Source organism: Protopterus annectens, chromosome 7.part0, assembly GCF_019279795.1.
Source record: "Protopterus annectens isolate FY-2018-M chromosome 7.part0, PAN1.0, whole genome shotgun sequence".
NCBI classification, from domain to species: Eukaryota; Metazoa; Chordata; order Ceratodontiformes; family Protopteridae; genus Protopterus; species Protopterus annectens.
In genome coordinates, this window is record NC_056739.1 from 1,745,539,246 (window position 1) to 1,745,562,055 (window position 22,810).

General features: G+C 37.6%; 1 protein-coding gene across 2 annotated transcripts in view; it reads right to left on the reverse strand.

Moving 5' to 3' along the window:
• Positions 1 to 22,810, reverse strand: part of SEMA4B (semaphorin 4B) — a 1,355,182-nt gene that overhangs the window by 40,307 nt on the left and 1,292,065 nt on the right. For both annotated transcript variants that reach the window (XM_044078286.1, XM_044078287.1), the window contains 2 exons: positions 18,424 to 18,551; positions 586 to 743 (listed from right to left, as the gene is read on the reverse strand). In XM_044078286.1, coding sequence (XP_043934221.1) covers positions 586 to 743; positions 18,424 to 18,551 — 286 coding nt within the window. The remainder of the gene's footprint in view (positions 1 to 585; positions 744 to 18,423; positions 18,552 to 22,810) is intronic.

The window sequence follows — 22,810 nt, forward strand, 5'->3', positions numbered from 1 at the left end:
ACATGACAGACTGCAATTCCTCCTTTCTGTCAGGAGGACTGTGTTTTTCGGCAGAGGAGACTACTGTTGACTACTGTTTTATGCGACTTAATATATCTCAGCATATATCTCCAGTCCATGTGCTGCAAGTTGTTCTTACTCCCATTTTACAAGAATGGGCTTTGCAGTAGCCACCCCTTCTTCCTAACTTCCCCAGCAGCCAAACCACAAAATGAGCTTGGGTTGTCTGGGTTATACTCATGGCTTCATACCTCTGTGCCATGAAGAAAGGCTGTTTTGGTTATTTTCTGTTATCTGCTCTACAATTAAACTTTCCAGTCACTTAACGGTTTATGTGCATGTGCTGTCACAGACTTTATTCCCAGAGCTAGCTAGAGCATGCACAGCCCTAAAGCACTGAAACCATTTCCTATCACTCTTAGGCCTTTGTGGTTGAGTGCAATTCAGTAAAATGGCCTCCTCACACAGATATCCTAAATCCATACATTTTGCCATGAAGAGCAGACAGTGCATTGTGGAACCTGTGTCTAGTGTAGTTATGATAATATAGTATATCTACCCTTTTACAAATCTAGAAAGACTCACAGTTCTGGTTTGTGCTGAAGAATATTTCTGCAGTGCTTCCCAGTCCAGGCACAGTATGGGTCCCGAGACAAGATGCACTCTCCACAGCTTTGGTATGCACTGCAGTTTGCAATAGGCAGCTGGGCCACCCAGGAAGTAGATGAAGCATACAACCAACCCTAGACACAGGACAAAAGAAGAAACAATTAATCTTTATAAAATTCCTTAGTAAATCCTCTTTGACAGAATATAAAAACTATTAAAATGATCACAGATAAGTTTAAGAATTTCATTAATACTGGTGTTATTTCCCATTTGTGTTCTGTTGTCCTTTTTCAATGCCCTATTAACATCTACTGTACTGACTAGGACATCTTCTCTATTAAAGCCATCTGGAAATCATAGATGTAAGCACCTGGTTGTCAACCTTTTTTCAGTCAACTTTTGTAGAAGACATACATAGTACTTTTATACCAAGCAGTAGCTAAGAGTTACAGACACTAAATCAGTGCTTTGTTCCTGCTGTGCACATAAAATGATTTTCTATTCTGGTAGTGTTAAAGTATACTCTGATTTTCCAACAGAAGATAAGGACTTATATCAACAATGTTGTTGTCAGTATATTACAGGAACACAAACGATTCCTGATTTCTTACTTCACCTACTATACCTGTCCACCTGGGGTTTCCTTTCCTTTTCCTTTTTCCTTTTCTGGTCCTTTGTACAACAAACAGATGCCAACCAGCACTAAAAACAGCACTACTTTTTGGGAAGAGATATGAGCCAAATGGTATGTTACTGAAGGACATATATCCCACCACATCTCCCAAACTTAAATATGCTGACTCACAGGCCATCTTAGACATAATGGAATACTGTTAGCGATTAAAACACACAAATATCTCTCTCTCAAAATAAATGACTTTATTTGCTACGATTCTAAGGCGGATGTTGCCCACTACCTAGCCTCATGCTAAGCCTACTTTTAATACTTGTAGCATATCACTCTTGACAATAACAAATTACTTCAGAAAACTGCAAACTAGTGTACCCTGACATCACTGGCCTTTCCCTACTTTCACTGTTGTTCCTATTTGAAATAACTTTAATTTATTTACCTTTTACGTGCAAGCTCTTTTTCTACATACTGAAACTCTGTAGCCACAGCACCCTACCACTAAAACTGTTATTCTCTTACCTCAAACTATACACCAATTTTCCTATTGTCAGCAGCACAGTCAGCCTTTGCTAGCAATTTCTAAATCTAACAAATTACAGCCTCCTCTGTAATGACCAGTTTCTAACAAGGCTGTTGTATACCACAATGTGTACACTCACCAGCAGAATCTACTGCATCCTGGATAATGATGTCATCACTACAGCTGTCACTACAATGTGTACACTCACCAGCAGAATCTACTGTACCCTGGATAATGATGTCATCACTACAGCTGTCACTACAATGTGTACACTCACCAGCAGAATCTACTTTACCCTGGATAATGATGACATCACTACAGCTGCCACTACAATGTGTACACTCACCAGCAGAATCTACTTTACCCTGGATAATGATGACATCACTACAGCTGCCACTACAATGTGTACATTCACCAGCAGAATCTACTGTACCCTGGATAATGTATGTAATCACTACAGCTGTCTTACAGACTTGTCAAATGCTTTCTCTATCAAAAGTCACCAAAGGTAAAAACTAGCTATGCTGCTTGTTTCTGATATCCAGTTACTTACAAGACATATCTTTCCATGTGTTAAATAACTCAACTTGTTTCACCCTTGCTTCACAATACCACAATACTACTGTGTACCCAAGGCTCCATTTGTGGTATTGCTCTGTTTTGCCTTTTTTTTATAAACTCAAGACCAGTGGCAGCTGGTGACTTCAAATTAAAGGGGGGCTGCAGGAGACAGCTGAATTGGTGGGATCAATGGGAAGGGGTGTGACCAACTAGAAAGGGGTGGAGCTATGGTCAAAACCACAACAACTGGAACTTTAAATACGCTGCCCTGGGTGCCAAACTGTCATTACGAGAGTCCAATCAAGTAAAAATGAAGTGTAGAAGAAAAAAATATTTCAATGCATTGGCTACATGACAACTTACTTAATATCTAGATGGGAACACAAAGGTTGTGAGGTATGAAAAAATAAATTGCTTTTTAAATACATTACTGGAATGCCAGTCAAAATCAAGTATAAAAAAAACAAGCCGCACTCAGCTCAAACCACTTCTCCTTGTAATGCAGTTCTAATTATAATTTATATTCAGCTTTATAACATTTCCAAGTAACATGCTGAAAGTAAAAAATACCTGCTGCCTGACAACAACTATCTACTTGTTTCATGGAGAACACATGATCAAAGTAAAAAATGAACAGCGAACAAGAAACAAGCTCAAGATAAATTGCTTAAAGGATTACTGCACAAGTTATGGACCATATAGATTGGCATTCTGTTTAGTTTAGTTTACGGGTAAAGCCTGCAAAGATAACTGCAAGTCTCCCACAAATGTAATGAGCTTCTGAAAATACTGTAATCCTGTCCTTTATTACAAATACTGTCATATGCATTTCAATACCTAAGGCTTATACGTTATCTAGTTATGTAAATATTCTCTGCATGGCAACAATGAAAAGGCTTTCAATGTTGGTAATTCTTTAACAGTATGTTTATTAAAGCTTACTTGCATCTTACAATCTCTGACAAGTTTACCTCATGGTCATTAAAGCATTGCTACTTTAATACAGAGCAACAGGGCACTGCAACAGCATGCATTTTCTGAATAATAAGAAGCATAAATCAACAGTATAAAAATATGACAGAAAACCAGAACATTCTGCAAAATCAAGGACAGATGAAAAGCCACAGTTATACTTGTGGTCCACCTTGGATGGGGGGAATACTCTGCACAGTTACACTGCATAACTGCTCCTTGACTTGCTTGGACACATCCAGAGCCACTACAATGGTGAGTGGAGTGCAACAAGCACGTCAGAGTTTGAAATGTCTCTTGCTGACGGTGATGGCTCTAACACTCATATCTCTCAACCTCAGAGCAAGAAATCTGGACAAAGCCATACATAGAAGTGGGACACAGGCCCAAAAATAAAGACAATTTTTAAATATTGCTCTTATAAACTAAGAAAGATAACAGAATAGTAGTAGGTCTTGCATTAGTATGAATTTTTGAAGGGTATGAAATCTGAAACTCAAATGTCTGCCATTATTTTCTAACTTCAATCTTTAATGATTTGCTACTAATTTGCCAGAAAACCACAATTTTATGAAAAACAGACCAAAAATGTGATGTAAAAATATAAAATTGCCACACAATACAACTGGGAATCTGTCAAAGAAGGGACACCTTTTTAAAATTAGTACTGTTAACTTGAGCAGCTGACAAAATAAGAACATCTACATGCATTTCTGAAATAAAAGTAATCTATAACTCTGATCATTACAGTTATTTATAATTGTAAACCCTCCACGTTTTCTTCCAAAATTGCCATTTTGCAGAGGGATTATTAGGGGGAGAGCAACATTTTGAGCCAAAATTGGAGACAGTTGAGAGGTTTGGATATTCCTAATTCTATAAAGCAATTTATTTGTACATACCTCTCAACCTCTTAATGCAGGAAATCTGGATAAGGCCAAATATATTGGGGGAACATACAAACAGTACTAAAAAGACAGTTGATAGAATAACAGGTCTTGCTTTAGCATGCATTTTTCTGAAGGTTATGACATCTGAAACTCAATGTCTGTCATTATTTAGTGACTTCATTCCTAAATGATTTGGCAGAAAACCACAAATTTTATGAGGAACAAACCAAAAATAAGAAGCAAAAATCTATTCATTCTGCAAAATTCTGGACAGTTGAGAGGTATAGTTCAGCCGGGGCTGTTTGCTGCCCTTCCCCCCTCACAAAATCATGGTCGAATGGAGCGTCCCCCCTGCAGCCATTCCAATGTCCCATTCCTTGGTTATTTCACCCCATTTGCCATAAACACTGTAATGTGCATACTGTTTTACTTCTGCGATGATATGGATTTCATTTGAAAGTTTTATTTTATATTTTATAGCATAAACCCTAATAAATATCTGCTAAACAAAGCAATGCAGTCTCACAATGAAAATAGACTTAGCATTAAAACTTCTCTGCCCTTGAAACTCACACTCATTGAAACAGTGGCAGATAAAGATTCATTTTGGGCTGTTTTCAAATCATAGGCCCCTTGAACACGAAACATATACATGCTCTTTGATACACTTTCCTGACTGTATTAAATTATATTCCTTGTACAATACAGTACAGTTAGAGGGCATTTTAAATTTATTGTTTTGAACATTTTTCCAGTAAACAGTGAAACAAAATGCATGCACCAATGACAAAACTGTACAATTCAGAACATTTCCATCATAAAAGTCTACTCAGACTTCTACAGTCTACCAGTATCAATAAATATGCACGATCTCTGAAGAAGTAAAAGTCATCTAAATAATTCCACATTAAAGAAATCTGTTAACTAATTAAGAGGTTACTGCTAGCAAAAACTTTATATGTCATTGTTTCATCTACAAATAAAGTGCCTGTTGCCCTTGAGGAATAAATTGCCTATGTTGCATTAAAAAATGATAATGCTAGTAATATCGCAATAGGGAATGGATGGCAAACTGATAACAGGTTCATAGTTACTAGGTATCTTTGCCAAAGAAGACTGCAGCATCCATCCCCTTTACAACAGAGTACAGTATCAGCAATGGATCTACTTACTGTGGGAGTAGAACCCACAGCCTTCTGCATCAAAAGCAAGTACACTACCTGTTGTGCTATTTACAATGTAAGCCGACTCAGCATAAGCAGCATTAAACTTTTGTTCCCCTGCAGCTCTCAGCTCCTTCTAAAATCAACTCGACACTTAGCTGTATCTCTGAACTTTGCAGCACAAGAAATCTGGAAAAAGCCAACATTTATTTCGGGGGGGGGGGGACAAAAGCCCAAAAACCAAGGACACATTTTAAACATTGCTTCTGTAATGTTGGAAAGTTGCTAGAATAAAATGCTGTGTTACCACCATACATTTCACTGCCAAGTATTGAACCCAGGACCCTCTGCAAAACAGCCAGAGCAACATACCACTATGCCAAATCATCTATGTTTATAAAAGACAGGAAGATTGAAACTTAAATGGCTACCATTTAGTGAATTCAGTTCTCACCATAGCTGTCAACATCTTAGCACAAAACACCTGAACAAAGCCAATAATGGGGGAATACAGCCCCAAACATATTCAGTGAGTTCAGTTATCACCATAGCTTTCAACCTTGGCACAAAAAACCTGGACAAAGCCAATAATGGGGGAATACAGTCCAAATAATAGGGACAGATATCCACTGAGGATACCAGAGCAAACCCACACAAACACAGGGAGAACATGCAGACTCCACACAGAAGGCACCCCAACCAAGAATCAAACTAGACAACCCGTAGGTGTCAGGCAACACTGCTACCACTGCACCACTGCACTACTGACTGGGTTAAGTAACAAAAATATAGAAACCACAGATTTTATGAGGAACAGAACAAATATGAGGCAAAAATCTGCAAATGTTTTATAAATGGTGGTGGGTAGGGAATTCAGGTTCTTGTCACTTAGGCCCAAGGTACAGGATTCAAGCCTTATTCTCTACCCACCACCATGAAGCAACTGGGGCATTTTACACACACACACTTCTCTGTCCTCCATAAACACCCTACCTGTCTCAGCTACGTCTGCCGCAGCGATCACCTGTCCTCAGCCCAGCTCCTCCATAGCCATCTTGCAGCCCGATTGGTCCTCCATAATGGCCCGTGCATGCTGTTGGGTCTCCCGCGAGATGTGATGAGGCTGGAGCCTCCTGCTGTTGGTCCAGCCTACGGGTGATGTAGTCCGGTGACCTTCCGGTTTGTGCGGTCATCACCACACAGACCTCTGGGCTGGAAGGGCAGAGTTTCCTGCCTTTCCTATCTGGACTGCCTACAGAGCAGTCTGGAGCTCAGGAATGCCTAAGCATGCATGCTTTGGGTTCTGGTCTGCCTAACACAGCAGTCAGGAACACACATGTGCGGAATCCAATAATTTTTTTATTTTAATATGTTCTACGGTGGGGGGAATGGGAAACTTATTTTATCCATTTTACAGGTGGGGGACCCATTCTACAGGTGGGGGGGCTGCAGTCCCGCAGTCGTATAGCACGAGCCGCACCTGCTCAAGACCATCAGACTGCCCTGAATATAATGTTCCTCCATATGCTGATAATCTTCTACTTTTCTGATCTAATCCATCTTCCCGCCTGCCTGTCTCAGTTCCATACTCAGCCAGAGCTAGATCATGGTCAAATGGCACTATAGGCAGGGTAATGGATCAGAACACCCTATCATACAAATATCCCTTTCTTAGGCCATATCGCCCCAAGTGCCACAAAATAATGTTCAAATATCAAAATGTACCTATTGTTATTATTTTACATTTACAAATATCTCAAAGCTTTGTTTAAAACAAACTAAAAATGGACCACAAATATTCAGTGTACATGGACACAGCCCTATGCCCCTAAACTGTGAGGTACTGCAGTTTTATACAGGTGAGATTTACTGGAAATGCTCTACAAATGAGATCAGAAGCTGCAAGCATGACCATACATGCTCACAGAAAATGCACTTTTTGACAGTGCCTTAAATATGCTTGAGAATGAGAAATATTTAAGTATATCCAGGATATTGAAGCTAAATTGCCCACATCTGCCCAATCCTGTGAGCATGCAAACACTCCAACTACGACCTAAGCAAGGGCTCTGAAGGGTGAACTGATGGCACCCTGGAATGGAACACATTTTAAAAATGCTTTACAGAGCTTGTAGTAGCCTAAAGATTATGAGAAAAAACATTGGTGGTAAGAAGAAATTGTAGCCACATTAACTTTGATGGAGGAATAAATGTTTCCTGCATGAAAAAGTTTGGTCAAAAAGGTCAGTATTTGAGATATAGAGGCTGCAAATGGATCAAACTATTGTTTATTTGCCAAAAATGAGAACTTAAGCCACTTGCTCTATAACTGTTTATTGTAGATGATTTCCGAGAGGGAGTAATTAATTGTAGGAATGTAGTATCTCTGGCCATCACTGGAAGTGGATAAACCAAGTCATTAACTGAAGGGACTGGATGTCCTGGTGCAGTTGGCCAGATAAGTAAGACAGCAGATGAGGGTACTGTGGAAGGGGAAAAGGGGTGTTTCTTCTTAGAAGTGGCCAAAGCAGAGGGGAAACAAACCTGGCATGGCCATAACTGGGCTATGATAATAACCTTGCCTTTGCACATCTTGAATTTTTGCAGGAACCTTGGGGTGAGTGGTATTGGAGAAAAAGCATACAGGACCACGGGGTCAATCCTGGGTGAATAGGTCTCTTGGGGGATATCCCTCTCAGGAGGTGATGGGCAAAAAACTGTTGCATTGGTGTCAAATGGTGAAGCAAAGAGATAGCAACAAAGTTTTCCCTACAAGTGAAAAATCTTTAGGGCAACTGAGTTCTTAAGAGACCATTCATGTTGGAGCAGATTTGCCTGCTCAAGCTGTCCACAATCATGTTGGACAGCCCTGCAATGTGCATTGCTGTTAGAAAGTGATGTGAAAATGCATCCTATTCCCAAGCCTGCATAACTTCTCAGCAGACGGGCTAGGAGGGAGGGGGCCCTGCCCTGTTTGCTTATGTAACATACCACAACCATGTTGTCTGAGTGGACGGACACTGCACCTTGGAAGAGAAGGTCTTGTAGGGCCTGCAACACAAGGAAGACTGCTCTCACCTCCAAGACATTTATGTAAAATTTGGCCTTATGTGTGGTTTACATACTTTGGACCATCCTGTTCAAATAATCCTCCAAACCCAAGTAAGTAGTCATAATGCCTGTTGGGATATGCTGAGCAAAAGGTGTTCCAGAACTAAGATTTTTCTAGGTTTGTCCACCAGGACAGATGCTTCAATCAAGTCTTTGAAAGTTTTATGGGTCTGGTCATGGATTGTTTTTGCTTGACAATGGCATGTTGTACTGTTTGAATACAGGTTGCCATAAGGCCTAGAACTTTAATAACTGAAGCTGCATTTAGTTGTGGAAGTTGGAAGAGGTCTATTACAGCTTTGGATATCCTGTTGGGGGGGGGGGGGATATGGCCAGCTCTCTCACTGTGTCTAACTGGCAGCCTATGAACATCAAAACTTGGGATGTTTCCAGCTGATATTTTGAAAGATTGACTGTGATCCCCAAGGAAAGATAGAGTTGAAGTAAGTATTGTCTGCTATAATTATTTTTTTCCATTACAGGTGCAGCAATAAGCAAGTCATCTAAGTAACAAAATCATTTTATCTCCAAAAGTCACTTGTGGGTGGCAACTGGGGTCATGCACTTTGTCAACACATGGTAAGCTGTGGTGAGACCAAAGGGCAGGGTTCTGAACTGGCAATGACTGGCTCCCACCTAAAAGCCTAGACATCTCCTAGATGGTTTTATTATTTTGGTGTGTAGATATGTATCCTGGAGATCCAAAGAGCACATCTAATAACGTGCTTATAAGAATAGTACAACAGATTCCACCCTGACCATAATGACTCTTTCTTCACATATTGATTCAAACAGCTGGGGTTCAGAATCAGTCTGAGGACCTGAGTTTTTTGGGCATCAAGAAGAATCTTGAGTAGTATTGGGACCATCTCTGATATGGTGGGATCCCATGAATGGCTCTTTTTAAGAGGATTTTTTTTTTTACTTCTTGATGGCACACCCTCCTTTGATGGAATGGCACTAAAAGTGGATGGGAGGATGGTTGTCTGGGCAGTTTTACAAATATTTATTTGACATTTGTTACGCAGGAATGTCCAATTGAGCTACAGCCCTGTTTCAGCAGAAGCCCAGGGAGAAAAGCTTGACAAAAGTGCATAGTAATTTTAGAAAAATAAACAGTTTGTATGAAAATTACAACATTACAGAGAGAATATGGTGTTGAATACACTTGGCTTACAAATAATAATGCAGTTAATTAACAATGTACAGAGTTTGCTGAAAGTAGTAGAGAAGCTTTACGAGATAACAGTTTATATATACATATACAATGAAGGAAAAAAAGACAGCAATATGAAATTCAGAGTTTGGATAATTCCCCTGATTAAACAGTCTTGTGAGATGGCCAGCCAAGAAGGTAAATGCAAGTAAAGTTATCCCCTGACTACCCCCAGAGTGGGACAGTCAGGCAACTGTTTAGGGCTTTGTACTGTCTGGATTCTGAAGGATCACCTCAACCTCAATGTCAGTGGTTATCAGAGAAGCTCCCTTTACACTGGGAACCTCTGTTGAACTGCTGTTGCTGCTGCTGATTCTGAAGCTGTTGGGACTTCCAAAATAAGATGTTCTTGGCTTTCTTCTGACTTCGTTGAAACAACCTCCGACAGGTTGAGATCTTGACTCCAACAGCTGTGAGCATGTGCCCTCCTAATCACATTGCATGACTTTATCCTTAACCTTTTCTCAAAAAGAAAAGATGCTCAGTCAAAAGGAGCATTAACGAAAGCTACCTTGAACTGTTCTGTGAAGCCACTGAGGTGCAGCCAGGCCTAATGTCACATTGCGATACCTGAAACTACTCACCTAGTTGCCCCATCCACTATATTGTGTAACAGATGCACAGACAGCAAAGTGATGAAATTAACAGTGGCCACCTAGGTCTCCAACTGATTTCTAGGGTACACAGAAGGCAGCTGTTTCAAAATTTTCAGAGTTTTACCTGTCAGATATTTCTGAAACCCCACCTTTGCTCAGTGCTTTGCTGGAAAAGGCATCTGATGCACATGCATGCTTTTGCAATCTATCTGTCATAGTAGAATTTTTGTTTGGGGGATAGATATTCTATGTGTCCTCTGGGGTCTTGTGTTTGATGGCTACTGGCACTACAATGGAGTCAACAACAGGTCCCTTACTCCAGTGGTGCCTATCCTTGGGGGACTCCACAACACTCTGTGGGGATTGTCTAGAACTGACTTCATGATGTCTGGCTCCCACCATACCTTGGAGCATGCCAGGTCAATAAGTTTGTTTAGCAGGAGCATCACCCAGGCCACAGGGGGTCAGGACCTGTAGGCTTCTTGCAGGACCTCTTCCTCAGAGGAAACGGGGTTGCTCAGCCGTAATACCTTCTGTCTCTTCATTTCAAGACTCTAACCAAATTTGGTATCCTATGGAGGGAATTAGAGCTGAAACTCCCCCCTCATCAAGATCTATGTCTGGGGGGGGGGGCAGTGAAGGGGGGGCGTATATTCCTCCTCTTGCACAGCTTTTTCCTAGGTAGGCTTAATGGAGATTTATCCAAGATCTCCTGTGGAGAAGGCAACCCAGACCTGAGGTTGTCTGTCCCATGAGGAAAAAAATGAATGAATGACCTAAAGACTATTTCAATGGTGTCTAGAGGTGAAACAGATAGAGCAGGTGTCTGATCATGCTGGAAAATCTGGGTTCATCTCTGCACTGAACCTTCGTCTGAAGTAGTCAGGTCTGAAACCATCAGTACCAACCACATAAACACCGATAATGAAGGGGGAAAAATATTGGTACATACCATTGGTACCAAAGACTCTGGCACCAAGGCCACCAGGGCAGACTTCAGCACACAGGCATCGAATGTTGAGAGCATCAACACCAGCAACTGCCCCAAAAATATCAGGACCAAAGTTGGCACCTGGCCCTTACCAACAATCCTTTTGGCCTAGTAGGGGTCAGCACCAACACAGTTTGAGCCAATGTCACCACCAGTGTCAAAGGCATCAACATCGAGAAAGTCAAATCCATGTGTGCCAAGAACATGTGCATGGACTTACTGGTTCTGATGCTTCCAGTGCTGAAACTGGGCCTGGGGTAGAAACTTCAAAGAAGGGGGCTTAGTTATCTTTTCACATATCCCTAGACATTGAGGGGGCTGGGAGAACACCAAATTGAAGTTGTGCCTCCACAAAAGCAGGCATCATGGCTCTGGAGGATCCCAGAACAGAGAGAGAACACAGTTAAATTAGAACAGGAGGAAAGACATCTTGACAGCTCCTGCTCTAAGGAGAAGCTTCCTATTTCTTCCTTGCAGTGGAACCCATCAGCCCTGTGGTTCCAGGCCTTGAAGGAGAAGCAGGCCATGAATGAGTGGTTAAGGGGGATGACATTTGACATGGAAAAAATTAAGCTATTATTAAGGAACCTTGGCTGGGGAAAGATTTATAAAATAGATGTGTTATACTCCTCCAAACCTCTTTTCTCCTTCCTTTTCTCATGGAAATCAGGCCTGCCTTTGCTGCTAGTCTTCTCCTTTTCTTTTGGTGCCTCTCCATAAAGAAGATCTCTTAGTACCAGTTTATTCATTCTGTTGAAGACAGTCCAAGAACTAAAGTTTTTGCAAATTATCCAATCTGACTGTTACCATAGAGATGAGGTGCCTTCAACAAGCAGTCTATCCGTTCTAGCACCCGGAATGGGCTAATTTAAACTCAAAGGTTCATACAGAAGACACTGTGACTCCACTGTTAGTAAAACAGACATATACCTCAATGGACTTTGTAGCAAGCCTGTCACATTGTCCTCACTGTCTGTGACCAAAATTAGGGATATCTCCGTAAGATTATGAAGGATAACAGATATTCACAGTGGAGTGAACAGTCTAAGTAAATCTTCCATTTTGTACATGCACTGCACACAGATACAGCAGAATTATTAAATACCCTAGCAACAAGCACAGGAAAATGCATTCGACTAGCAAAAATTGTTCCATCACTTAATATGGGACCTGATAAAATTCTGGGTTTTAGGTCAGTGGATAAGGACATGATGCAATGCACAGCTGATTCAGTGATCGTCATACTGGTGTGAGATGTGTGCCCAGCCAACTGCTTTGTCTCTGATAGGCTGAAATTCACCTCTCTCTAGATGGAGTCCTTGTGCTCATAATTAATATCATTAAAAAAGTAAGAAAGTGGCATTATTTTCACAATTAGGGGCAAGGTAATGCAGTAAAGCAATTCAAACAGTACTACAATCAGATTAAAGTTTCCTGTTATTCCAAGAAAGCATTTCATCCACAGTCTTTCCTTGGACAGTTTCCTCTCTCTGCTCCTCCCCATCAATACGTAGCAGTGTCAGTGACAGAAGAGCTAACATACTTGCCTTTGGTGCTGGAAGACCAGAAGGCTGTGGGTTTTCTTCCCACTCCAGGTGACTGGATTCCTAATACTGCAGTGTAAAATTAGGGGGCTTCTGCACTCCCGAGAATGTCATCCGTTGGATGAGACATTAGACCGAAGTCCCATCTGCATTAGTTGGTGTTAGCTCAGGTGGAAGTAAAATATCTCACAGCAGCTATTGAAAAGAGTAGAGGTCCTTTATTTTACACAACATAAAAATCCCATTATTTTCATATTTACATATTTAAAAACTCTGCCTATTTATAGGCACATATCTACATATTTCTACTTTTTTACTATTTACTCTTATAACATCTTCATTGTTATTTTTTTCCTAACAAGCCTCCACTCCTACTTCCACAACCATAATCTAATTTTTTACAATATGTCTGCCAAAATCCATTTTCCATTAAACAAAATTTCGTTTGATCTTTCATTTCAGACAAGTCCACAAAAAGACGGCACAGGAAAAAGGAAAAAGCAGTTTTAATCTCTTAAATAAAACATAAACATTTATCTGAATTTTTTACATTTTATTTAAGAGTTTAAAACTACGTTTTCCTTTTGCTGTGTTGTCATTTTGTGGACTTGTCTGAATTGTTATTTCCGATTCAGTTTTTCATTCCAAATAACTCATATTATATAAAATAAATTCTTATTTACCCTTCTCATATATTCTTTCTTTTTGTTCATATAATAGCCATACATAATCATATTCATATATATATATATATATATATATATATATATATATATATATATATATCTATATATATCTGTCTATCTATACACACATATATATATATATATATATTATATACACACATATATATATATATATATATATATATATATATATATATATATATATATATATATATATATATATATATATATATATATATATATATATATATATATATATATATATATATATATATATATATATATATATATATATATATATATATATATATATATATATATATATATATATATATATATATATATATATATATATATATATATATATATATATATATATATACATATACATATATATATATATATATATATATATATATATATATATAAAATATTGTTTATGTCATTAATATTCTCAAAAACATTTTCTTCACACAACCTTTTCAGAGTTTTACCACCCTATTTTCATTAAACTCTGTTGTCTCTTCCTCCCCACCAAATAAACACCCTGTTTCAACTTTTTTTTAATACAGCATATTTCCCTTTACTAGCAACTTATTTAGTCTCCATAGGAAATCCTTCCACTATGTTATCTTGGTGCACCACTTTTTCCTGACTTTACTGGCTTTAATCACTTCTGGTAAACTTTCCATGGATTTTCAAAATAATCTTGTTTCATCACATTATTATACCACATCTTTCATACCACATCCTTCTATCTTTCTCTATATCATGAATTTTTATTTTCCATGTTAGTATTTTTTCTTGATAATTTTTAATTTCTTCATTTACATATTTTTTCAATTTTTGCTATGCTTATAATCTCCCAGAACATTTGGAACTTACATTTAAACATTCTCACTATTAATTTCTCATTCTCTTCCTTTACCCATTTTAATACTCTGTACAGGTTTAAAGAAGCAGAATCAACAACTGGATTTAGTAACACCAATAGCCCTTCATCTTTATTTATATACAACAGATCTCCTTCATGAGATTTAATCTTAAACCCCATATGAAAGAAAACATCAATTTCATAATTTCCTTTTAATATTTTTGTGGGATCATACATACATTCGCCATATGTGCTATTTTCCCGATTAATACAGACCTCACCAGATAATCCTTTTCCTGGAAGCTAACCTATATGTCCTCCACAGAAGACATACTTCTTTCATTTCTTTTATAAAACTTTCCCACAGCATCATAACTGTATCATTCTCCCAAATTTTATCCCTACCAAAGCCATCTTATTCACTGAAAAATATAACCCCCCAATGTTTACCACATCACCCAAACCCTTACTTTGATCTTTACTTAAGGTCATTCCCATTTCATTTAAACATCCTTTCAGACAAATCAGCACCTCCCTCATCCATACTTTATTAGCAACTACAACTATATTGTCTGCATATGTCAAAACTACTGGAATCACCACATACTTCAGCATCATATATCAACCATCTTTCATTGTATAAGTTTTCACTCACAGTCACATTCATTACCACTTCAAACAGTATTCCACTCATGGGACATCCCTGCCTTTTATCACATTTCATGCATATTTTTTTTACTCAGCCACCCATTCAATAACACTCTCGCTCTATTACTTTGATATACTGACATATACATACCCTCCTAATTCTATTACCTATTCCATACCTCTCTGTAACATCTCACAAAGCATCAAGTCCTATTGTATCAAGCTCTTAACATCTACCTATCCTATTATACCAAGTGTTAATTTGCTACAGTCTTAGGAATCTTTTCTGCTGATTTTAAATTTTATATCACTTTATGTTTAACCATGTTATTTGATTCTGTATTAACGTTCTTTTATTATGTATATATCTTGTATTAGTATCATATGTCTAATTATGTCTTACTTACTGTGGAGCTTTTCTCCCCGGGCCTCCGCTGTAAATGGACCTGTATCCAGTTGGACTACCCCGGAAAACAAATGTAAAATAAATTAAAAAATAAATAAATAAATGCCTTGCTAACATCACCTACCATGAGTTTCACATCCTCCCTTTTAGTTATATCATCCACAATTTTCTATCAGTAACAATTCTTCATATCCCTTCCCTTTTATACCATATATACTTTCTTCCATAATATCCTTAATCTTTCCTTCTATTCTCCTCTGTATTATTCTCATAAAAAATATAATCTGTGTTATTTAGTGTGATGGGTCTCCAGGTTTTTACTTAATGCTTCTTCTCTTTCTTCCATATAAATTTTAATACTGCAGTACATAACTCTTCATAAACAAATGCTTCCTTCAGCCATTCATTTAGTACATTTACAAAACACTCTGCCAATCCACTAATTTTCTGTACATTCCATACCCTGTAACATTTGGGCATGATACTAAATCAACATTTACTTTCTTAAGTGCTTCATCCAATTCACTAACAGTAATTTCTTTTTCAAATTTCTCCTTAAGTCATGCTGGCAATTTTTATACTCTCCATTTTCTCTTATTTTCCTTTGTTTTTACTCTTATGCATGTTTTCCACATGTTGTGCTATAATACACATAATTTGCTATTGTGTTCTTTTTACCTCTCATTTTACATTTTTTTTTCATTTCTTCCATTATACTAATATCTTCCTTTACTATTTCCCCAAATACAGATACCTCCTGACTTCTCCCTTGTAAATAATATATCTGCCTAAACAGTAGTGCCCTATTTTTCCCTCAGTTTCTTTTATATATTTCTTTTTACATATCATAATACTCTTGCACATTATTCTCTAAATTCTCTAATACATTTCCCATAAGTCACTTTCTCTTCCTTTATTACATCATCCTGCCATGGGGGAAAAAATAATACTTTTTATACTTCTTTTTAAAATCAATCCACCATTCAGACCAGTTTTTGTAGAAGTCTTTCATGGTTACATGATTCTTCTATAACAATACTTCCCACTCCCTAATTTCATCCCATAATCTCTCATTTATTCTTTTTATTCCCTTTCCTATTTTAATACACTTCCTTTCTTCCATCACCTCTATCCATATAACTAAATGGTCTGAAAAATCCATCACGGCTGAATCACCATCTACTACCCCCAAACCTTTCAATAATACAAAACAATAGAGTGAGAGTGTTAATGAATTTACAACATTTTATCACTTCCTGTATTTTTTATATCTTTCCCTTTCTTTTTTACATTTTCCCCTTATATTACAATTAAAGTCCCCTGCAATTACAAATTTCATATTAACCACCACATAATCCAATATATATGGTGAAACAGATTCTCTCTTTCCTTGCAAATTATATATGCATATAATGCTGTAATTCTATAAATGTGTTCTCTCCACCTCACATCCCCAGCAGTTAACCTTCCAATCCTTACCAATGTTGCATCTAAAACTTTTACAGTTTTTTTTTAAACAACACAGTCACTCCAAAACACCATTTGCATCTAAAGTTCCATATCATATTTCCACCCCACAATTTTTTCTGTTTGCAGTCTTTCTGCACTTGTCAGGACTCTTACATGCTCTAACAGAATGACATCCACATCGATTTAGCACACCATTCCATCATCCCTATCCTTCTAACAGTGTTAATAATACTGTTCATATTTACTGAAAGTACTCAAAAGTTGCTGCTTTTCCTTTTTTAAGTTTAGGGGAAATATTGTTCAGTTTTTATTTTTTTTTTTTATTTTTACTCTTTCCCCAGTTGAATATTTTTTCTGGGTTTATGTATAAACAATCCTTGATCCTCAAATCAGACTTTCCACTGGCTTGAACTTCAGAAAAAAATTATTACTGACCTCTCTTCCTGCACAGACTATCGCTTCACATTTTCCCCTTCATATTTTTTCTTCTTCTTCTACAGTTTCTTCTTTACCTAGTATGTTTCCTTTCCTTTCCCCTTCTTTTTCATTATTCACTGTCTGCTCTTGGCATTCCTTCAGGGAGTGACTCTCTTTTATACAACCTGCTTGCAGGCCCACACCTTTTTCCTGTATGTCCTTTCCCCCCATATTGGTTACATTGCATACTGTCACACTCATTAGTCAAATAAGAAAAGTCCCCACAAAAGAAACATGATTTAGACTAGCCAACATATCTTAATGACCCTCTGTGACCAGCCACAAAAATAACACTTGGCAAGTGTTAACATGTTTTTCTCACATTTCAAAACATTTTCTAACCTCTACCCTCCACTCCATAAGTTTTTCTCATCTCTAACTTTCAACAGTTTCAGAGACCCTGCATGCATTTTAAGATTGTTTTCTTCCAGTTCATCAGTTCTAAATTGCAAAGTAACACTTTTTAACATTTAAGTTACTACCAGAAAACAAACAATATCCGAGAAATGTAGGAGACCAAAACTTTGGTCACTTGTTGAACAAGTTAAAAGCTATGCATTGAGATATAAAGAAATAAATAAGATAAAGTTCATCCTTGTCCGTACTCTAACGCAACTTGGATCCATGGATGGGAAACAGAAAATTTAGCCTAGGACTGCCTCCTGTACTACTAATAGACAGAGGCAGCTCCTAAATGATTTATCCCATGATTGGGGCTCCTCAAATTATCTATGGTTTTATCCCAGTTATTCTCATTAGGGGTAATATATAATTATAGACCATGAGCTGGGTAAGGCCAGTCTATAACCAAATGGGATAGGTTATTTTGAGCACAAAATGGAAATTGGCTAGGTTTAAAATGGTCTGCAACCCAGCTAGCCTAGTACTTACCCATGAACCTATATACAGGACATGACTTCAAATCCCGGTTTCTAAGGTACCTGTAGTCTGTATAAATACCAACTTGCTGTATGCATTTAAACATTTATATCTTGAGTACCAGTGTCATGTGTTGAGAAGCAAGCCAGGTATATGTTTTACTGTTTGACACTTACCTTCTCTTTATTAAGCAAAAGCTTCTGAACAGGTTCAGGTTTAGGGAACAGGAGTACTTCCTCTATGATATGCACTGCTGAGCCACTCTTTGTTTTCACGGTGACAGCTTTATGTAACCTTCCATTGTCTACAAGATAAGAATGAAAAACATAAATAATTAGGCATAGGTTAAAAAGTACAATTTCAATAAGAAGTATCACTGATCTGAGCAGAATTGATTTCCAAGGGATATATTACTGAGTCATTCCAGCAGCGCTACAACTAATTACAAAAGTTTGGTTGAAATTTGCAAACTCCAAAACAACTACCGCCTTTCCTGGAATACTACAGGCATGAAATAATTACATTTAGGACTTGAAAACTATTCATGATCTGAGTAAATATAATGCAAGGAACCAAGGTATTCGGTACAAATAATTAGAGAAGAAAAGGTAATAGAATGGGAAGAGTAAAGAAATTTGGATTGCAGTCTAGCAATTGTCTTCCTTATCAGGGATTTATATCAGAGTAAAGACAAAGAGAACGGGAAAGTGATAGTGGAATCCTAAATGAAAGACATGCACTGGTATACTTTTCAGATGAATCTAGAACAGAAGCTGGTGTTAAAAAGGGATTATTACTATGGCATATAAAACATTGCATAATAACAATAGAACTCAATCAGAGGAGGTTAGAGAAGATTAAGAAGAGAGACTGGATAAGCAATTCACAAGGAAACAATGGGAGGTACTATATATGGTTCCAAAATATACAACAAAGTCTAGAAGATTTAGGATTTTTTGCCTGGGAGTGTTAGCATATATATTTTTATACTCCAAGCAGACTCCAAAGATTTCTGCTTAGGCAGATGGGAAAAGAAGTAACTGGGAACATATGTTTTGGGGGTGTAATAAGTTGTCAGACTTTAAAAATTCCCTTTAGAATACTCAGTCAGAAATATTTGGTAAGCAAAAGGGTATATCTAAGGATATAATTTTTTTGAGCTGGGATACAGGATCTGAATGTCCTAGACAAAGTAAGGCCTTGTTAAATTTAATTCTGATGGCTGCCAAAAAAAGGAATTACTAGAAATGGAAATCAAACTCTAAACCAGCTGTATTTGAAATAGTGAATATTGTAACAGAGACTAAAGAACTGAAAGTTGGATATTTGGAAAAGGGTAAGAGCAAACTACATAGAAAAAATTTAATTTGTGGGAACAATACAAGCAGAAGAATGTTTTGGTAGAGGAGTGAGGTTTAAAGGAAGGCAGGAATTGAGCAATTAATCTAATGTTGGATCAATAACTGTATAAAAGCATATACAGTCAATATAAAAAGTTTACACATCCCTGTTAAAATGCCAGGTTTTTGTGATATAAAAAAATTAGACCACAATAAATAATTTCAAAACTTTTCCCACCTTTAATGTGACCTATAACCTGTACAATTCAATTAAAAAACAAACAAATCTGTTAGGGGAGAAAATATAACAAATAAAAAACATACAATATGCTGGTTGCATAAGTGTGCACACCCTTAAACTAATACTTTGTTGCGTGTGCATACCCTTAAACTAATACTTTGTTGAAGCACCTTTTGATTTAATTACAGCATTCAGTCTTCTTGGGTAGGAATCTATCAACATGGCACATTTTGACTTGGCAATATTTCTCCACTCTTCCTTGCAAAAGTGCTCCAAATCTGACAGATTGCGAGGCATCACTTGTGCACAGTCCCCTTCAGGTCACCCCACAAATTTTCTATTGGATTTAAGTCTGAGCTCTAGCTGGGCCATTCCAAAACTTTAATTTTCTTCTGGTGAAGACATTCCTTTGTTGATTTGGATGTATACTTGGGGTCATTGTTGTGTTGAAAGGAGAAATTCCTCTTCAACTTTCTAGTAGACGCCTGAAGGTTTTGGGCCAAAAGTGACTGGTATTTGGAACTGTTCATAATTCCCTCCACCTTGACTAAAGCCCTAGTTCCAGCTGAAGAAAAGCAACCCCAAAGCATGATACTGCCACTACTATGCTTCACCATGGGGATGGCGTTCTTTTGGTGATGTGAAATGTTGTTTTTGCTCCAAACATACCTTTTGGAATTGTGGCCAAAAAGTTCAAACTTGGTCTCATCAGACCATAACACATTTTCCCACATGTTTTTGGGAGACTTGATGCATTGTTTTGCAAATTCTGGCTGGGCCTGGATGTTTTTCAGTGTAAGAAAAGGCTTCCGTCTTGCATCCCTACCGCACAGTCTAGACATATGGACAATACAGGAGATTGTTGTCACGTAGTACACAACCAGTACTTGCCGGAAATTCCTGCACTTCCATCAATGTTGCTATAGGTCTCTTGGCAGCCTCCCTGACCAGTTTTCGTCTTGTCTTTTCATTAATTTTGGAGGGATGCCCAGTTCTATGCAATGTCACTGTTGTCCCATATTCTCTCCACTTTTTGATGACTGTCTTCACTGTGTTCCATGGTATATCCAATGCTATGGAAATTTTTTTGTACCCTTCTCCTGACTGATACCTTTCAACAATGAGATCCCTTTGATGCTTTGTAAGCTCTCTGTGAACCATGGCTTTTGTTGTAGCAGGCAACTGAGTAAATGTCAGGAAAATCCTACTAGGACAGATGAACTTTATTTGGAGTTAATCAGAGTCTCTTTAATTGATGGCACATGTGTACCCAAGAAGACTGAATGTTGTAATTAAATCAAAAGGTGCTTCAACAAAGTATTAGTTTAAGGGTGTGCACACACAACAAAGTATTAGTTTAAGGGTAGGCACACTTATTGCACATTTTTATTTTTTTTTATATTTTTCCCATAACAGATTTGTTTGTTTTTCAATTGAATTGTACAGGTTACAGGTCACATTAAAGGTGGGAAAAGTTTTGAAATGATTTGTTTTGGTCTCATTTTTTTATATCACAAAAACCTGGCATTTTAACAGGGGTGTGTAAACTTTTTATATGCACTGCATGTGATGTATAATGTTTGAAACTGTGAACGCCAGTATTAGCCAATCACACATTCGTATGACCCAGCAGATTCCTCACATGATCTTGTACAGTAAGTGAAACTGGATCAGTTGCAGCACAGTCATAAATGTATCCCTTGGCACTATGGCACCAAGATGATGGGCGAGTACTTTCATATGTGAATATGTAATATTCCTGCAGATGTGATGGCTAAGGGCTGTCAACAAATTTCCAGTGCATCATTGCTTCTGTATATGACTTAGGAGTATCTAAGTGGGAGGTGCAAGCCTTTTCCTTTTAGAGATAGGTCAGGGTCCAGCTGTTGCTTAGGTCAAAGGTGTAGAAAGGGTGGGGCAAAGGAGTGGCTGTTCTGAGTGTAAGCTGCAATGGGGTTGACTGACACTTCAAAGAGGTGGTGATCGAAAACAATTAATTGCTGGCAAGTATTTAAGCAGCCTGATTACAATTGTTCTGCTTAAAAGGCAGGCAGTGAATGCTAGGAACTGTAGCAGGGAGCTACTATGTATTAGCACAATAGCTCTTTGCTATAGTTTAACAAGGAAGTATTTTGCATTTTATATAGGAAGTCTTAAGCAGAATTCTAGGAGGATTTTTGAGGGATTCTCAAATCTGAGAGGAGTTTTTTTTTCCGTTATGTTGTTCTCATTGTGGGGATGGGAGTACCAAATGGAGGCTTAGCCCAAAGTACCAAATGATCTTGCACTTAGTCTGTAAAGAAAATATCTGAACCACCAAATAGTAAGAACACACTACAACATGCACAAGAACAAGTAAACCACACTCCATATATTTTATAGATTGCAAAGGAATGTGGTTATTAAGTGTTTTAGCATAACCAACCAGGATAGTTATGATGGAGATAGATATCAATAAAAACAACCTGGGGGGAAAGATACTTTAATATTGCTTACACTTCTCTGTCCAGTTACAACAGAAAAAAAACAAGAGGAAGGATAATGAACACTCTGGGTTTAACCAAGTCAGAGAAACAGCCCAGTTTTAGCAGTATAGTCCAAACATGATTTTTTTTAAGGTTCATGATATGGCCATGAATGCTGATGCGAACAATAATAATAAAAAAAAAATACAGATCAGGTCTTTGAAGATTCAATTTCCAGACAGGGATCAACATCAACATGACAAAACCATATATACCATATACACACACACATACATACACACACATACATACAGACGCGTGTGTGTGTGTATATATATATATATATATATATATATATATATATATATATATATATATATATGTATATACACACACACACACACACACACACACATATATATATATATATATATATATATATATATATATATATATAAACAATGTATATGAATATAAATGAATGATCCACCTTGCCAGCAACCTATAGTCAAGAGTT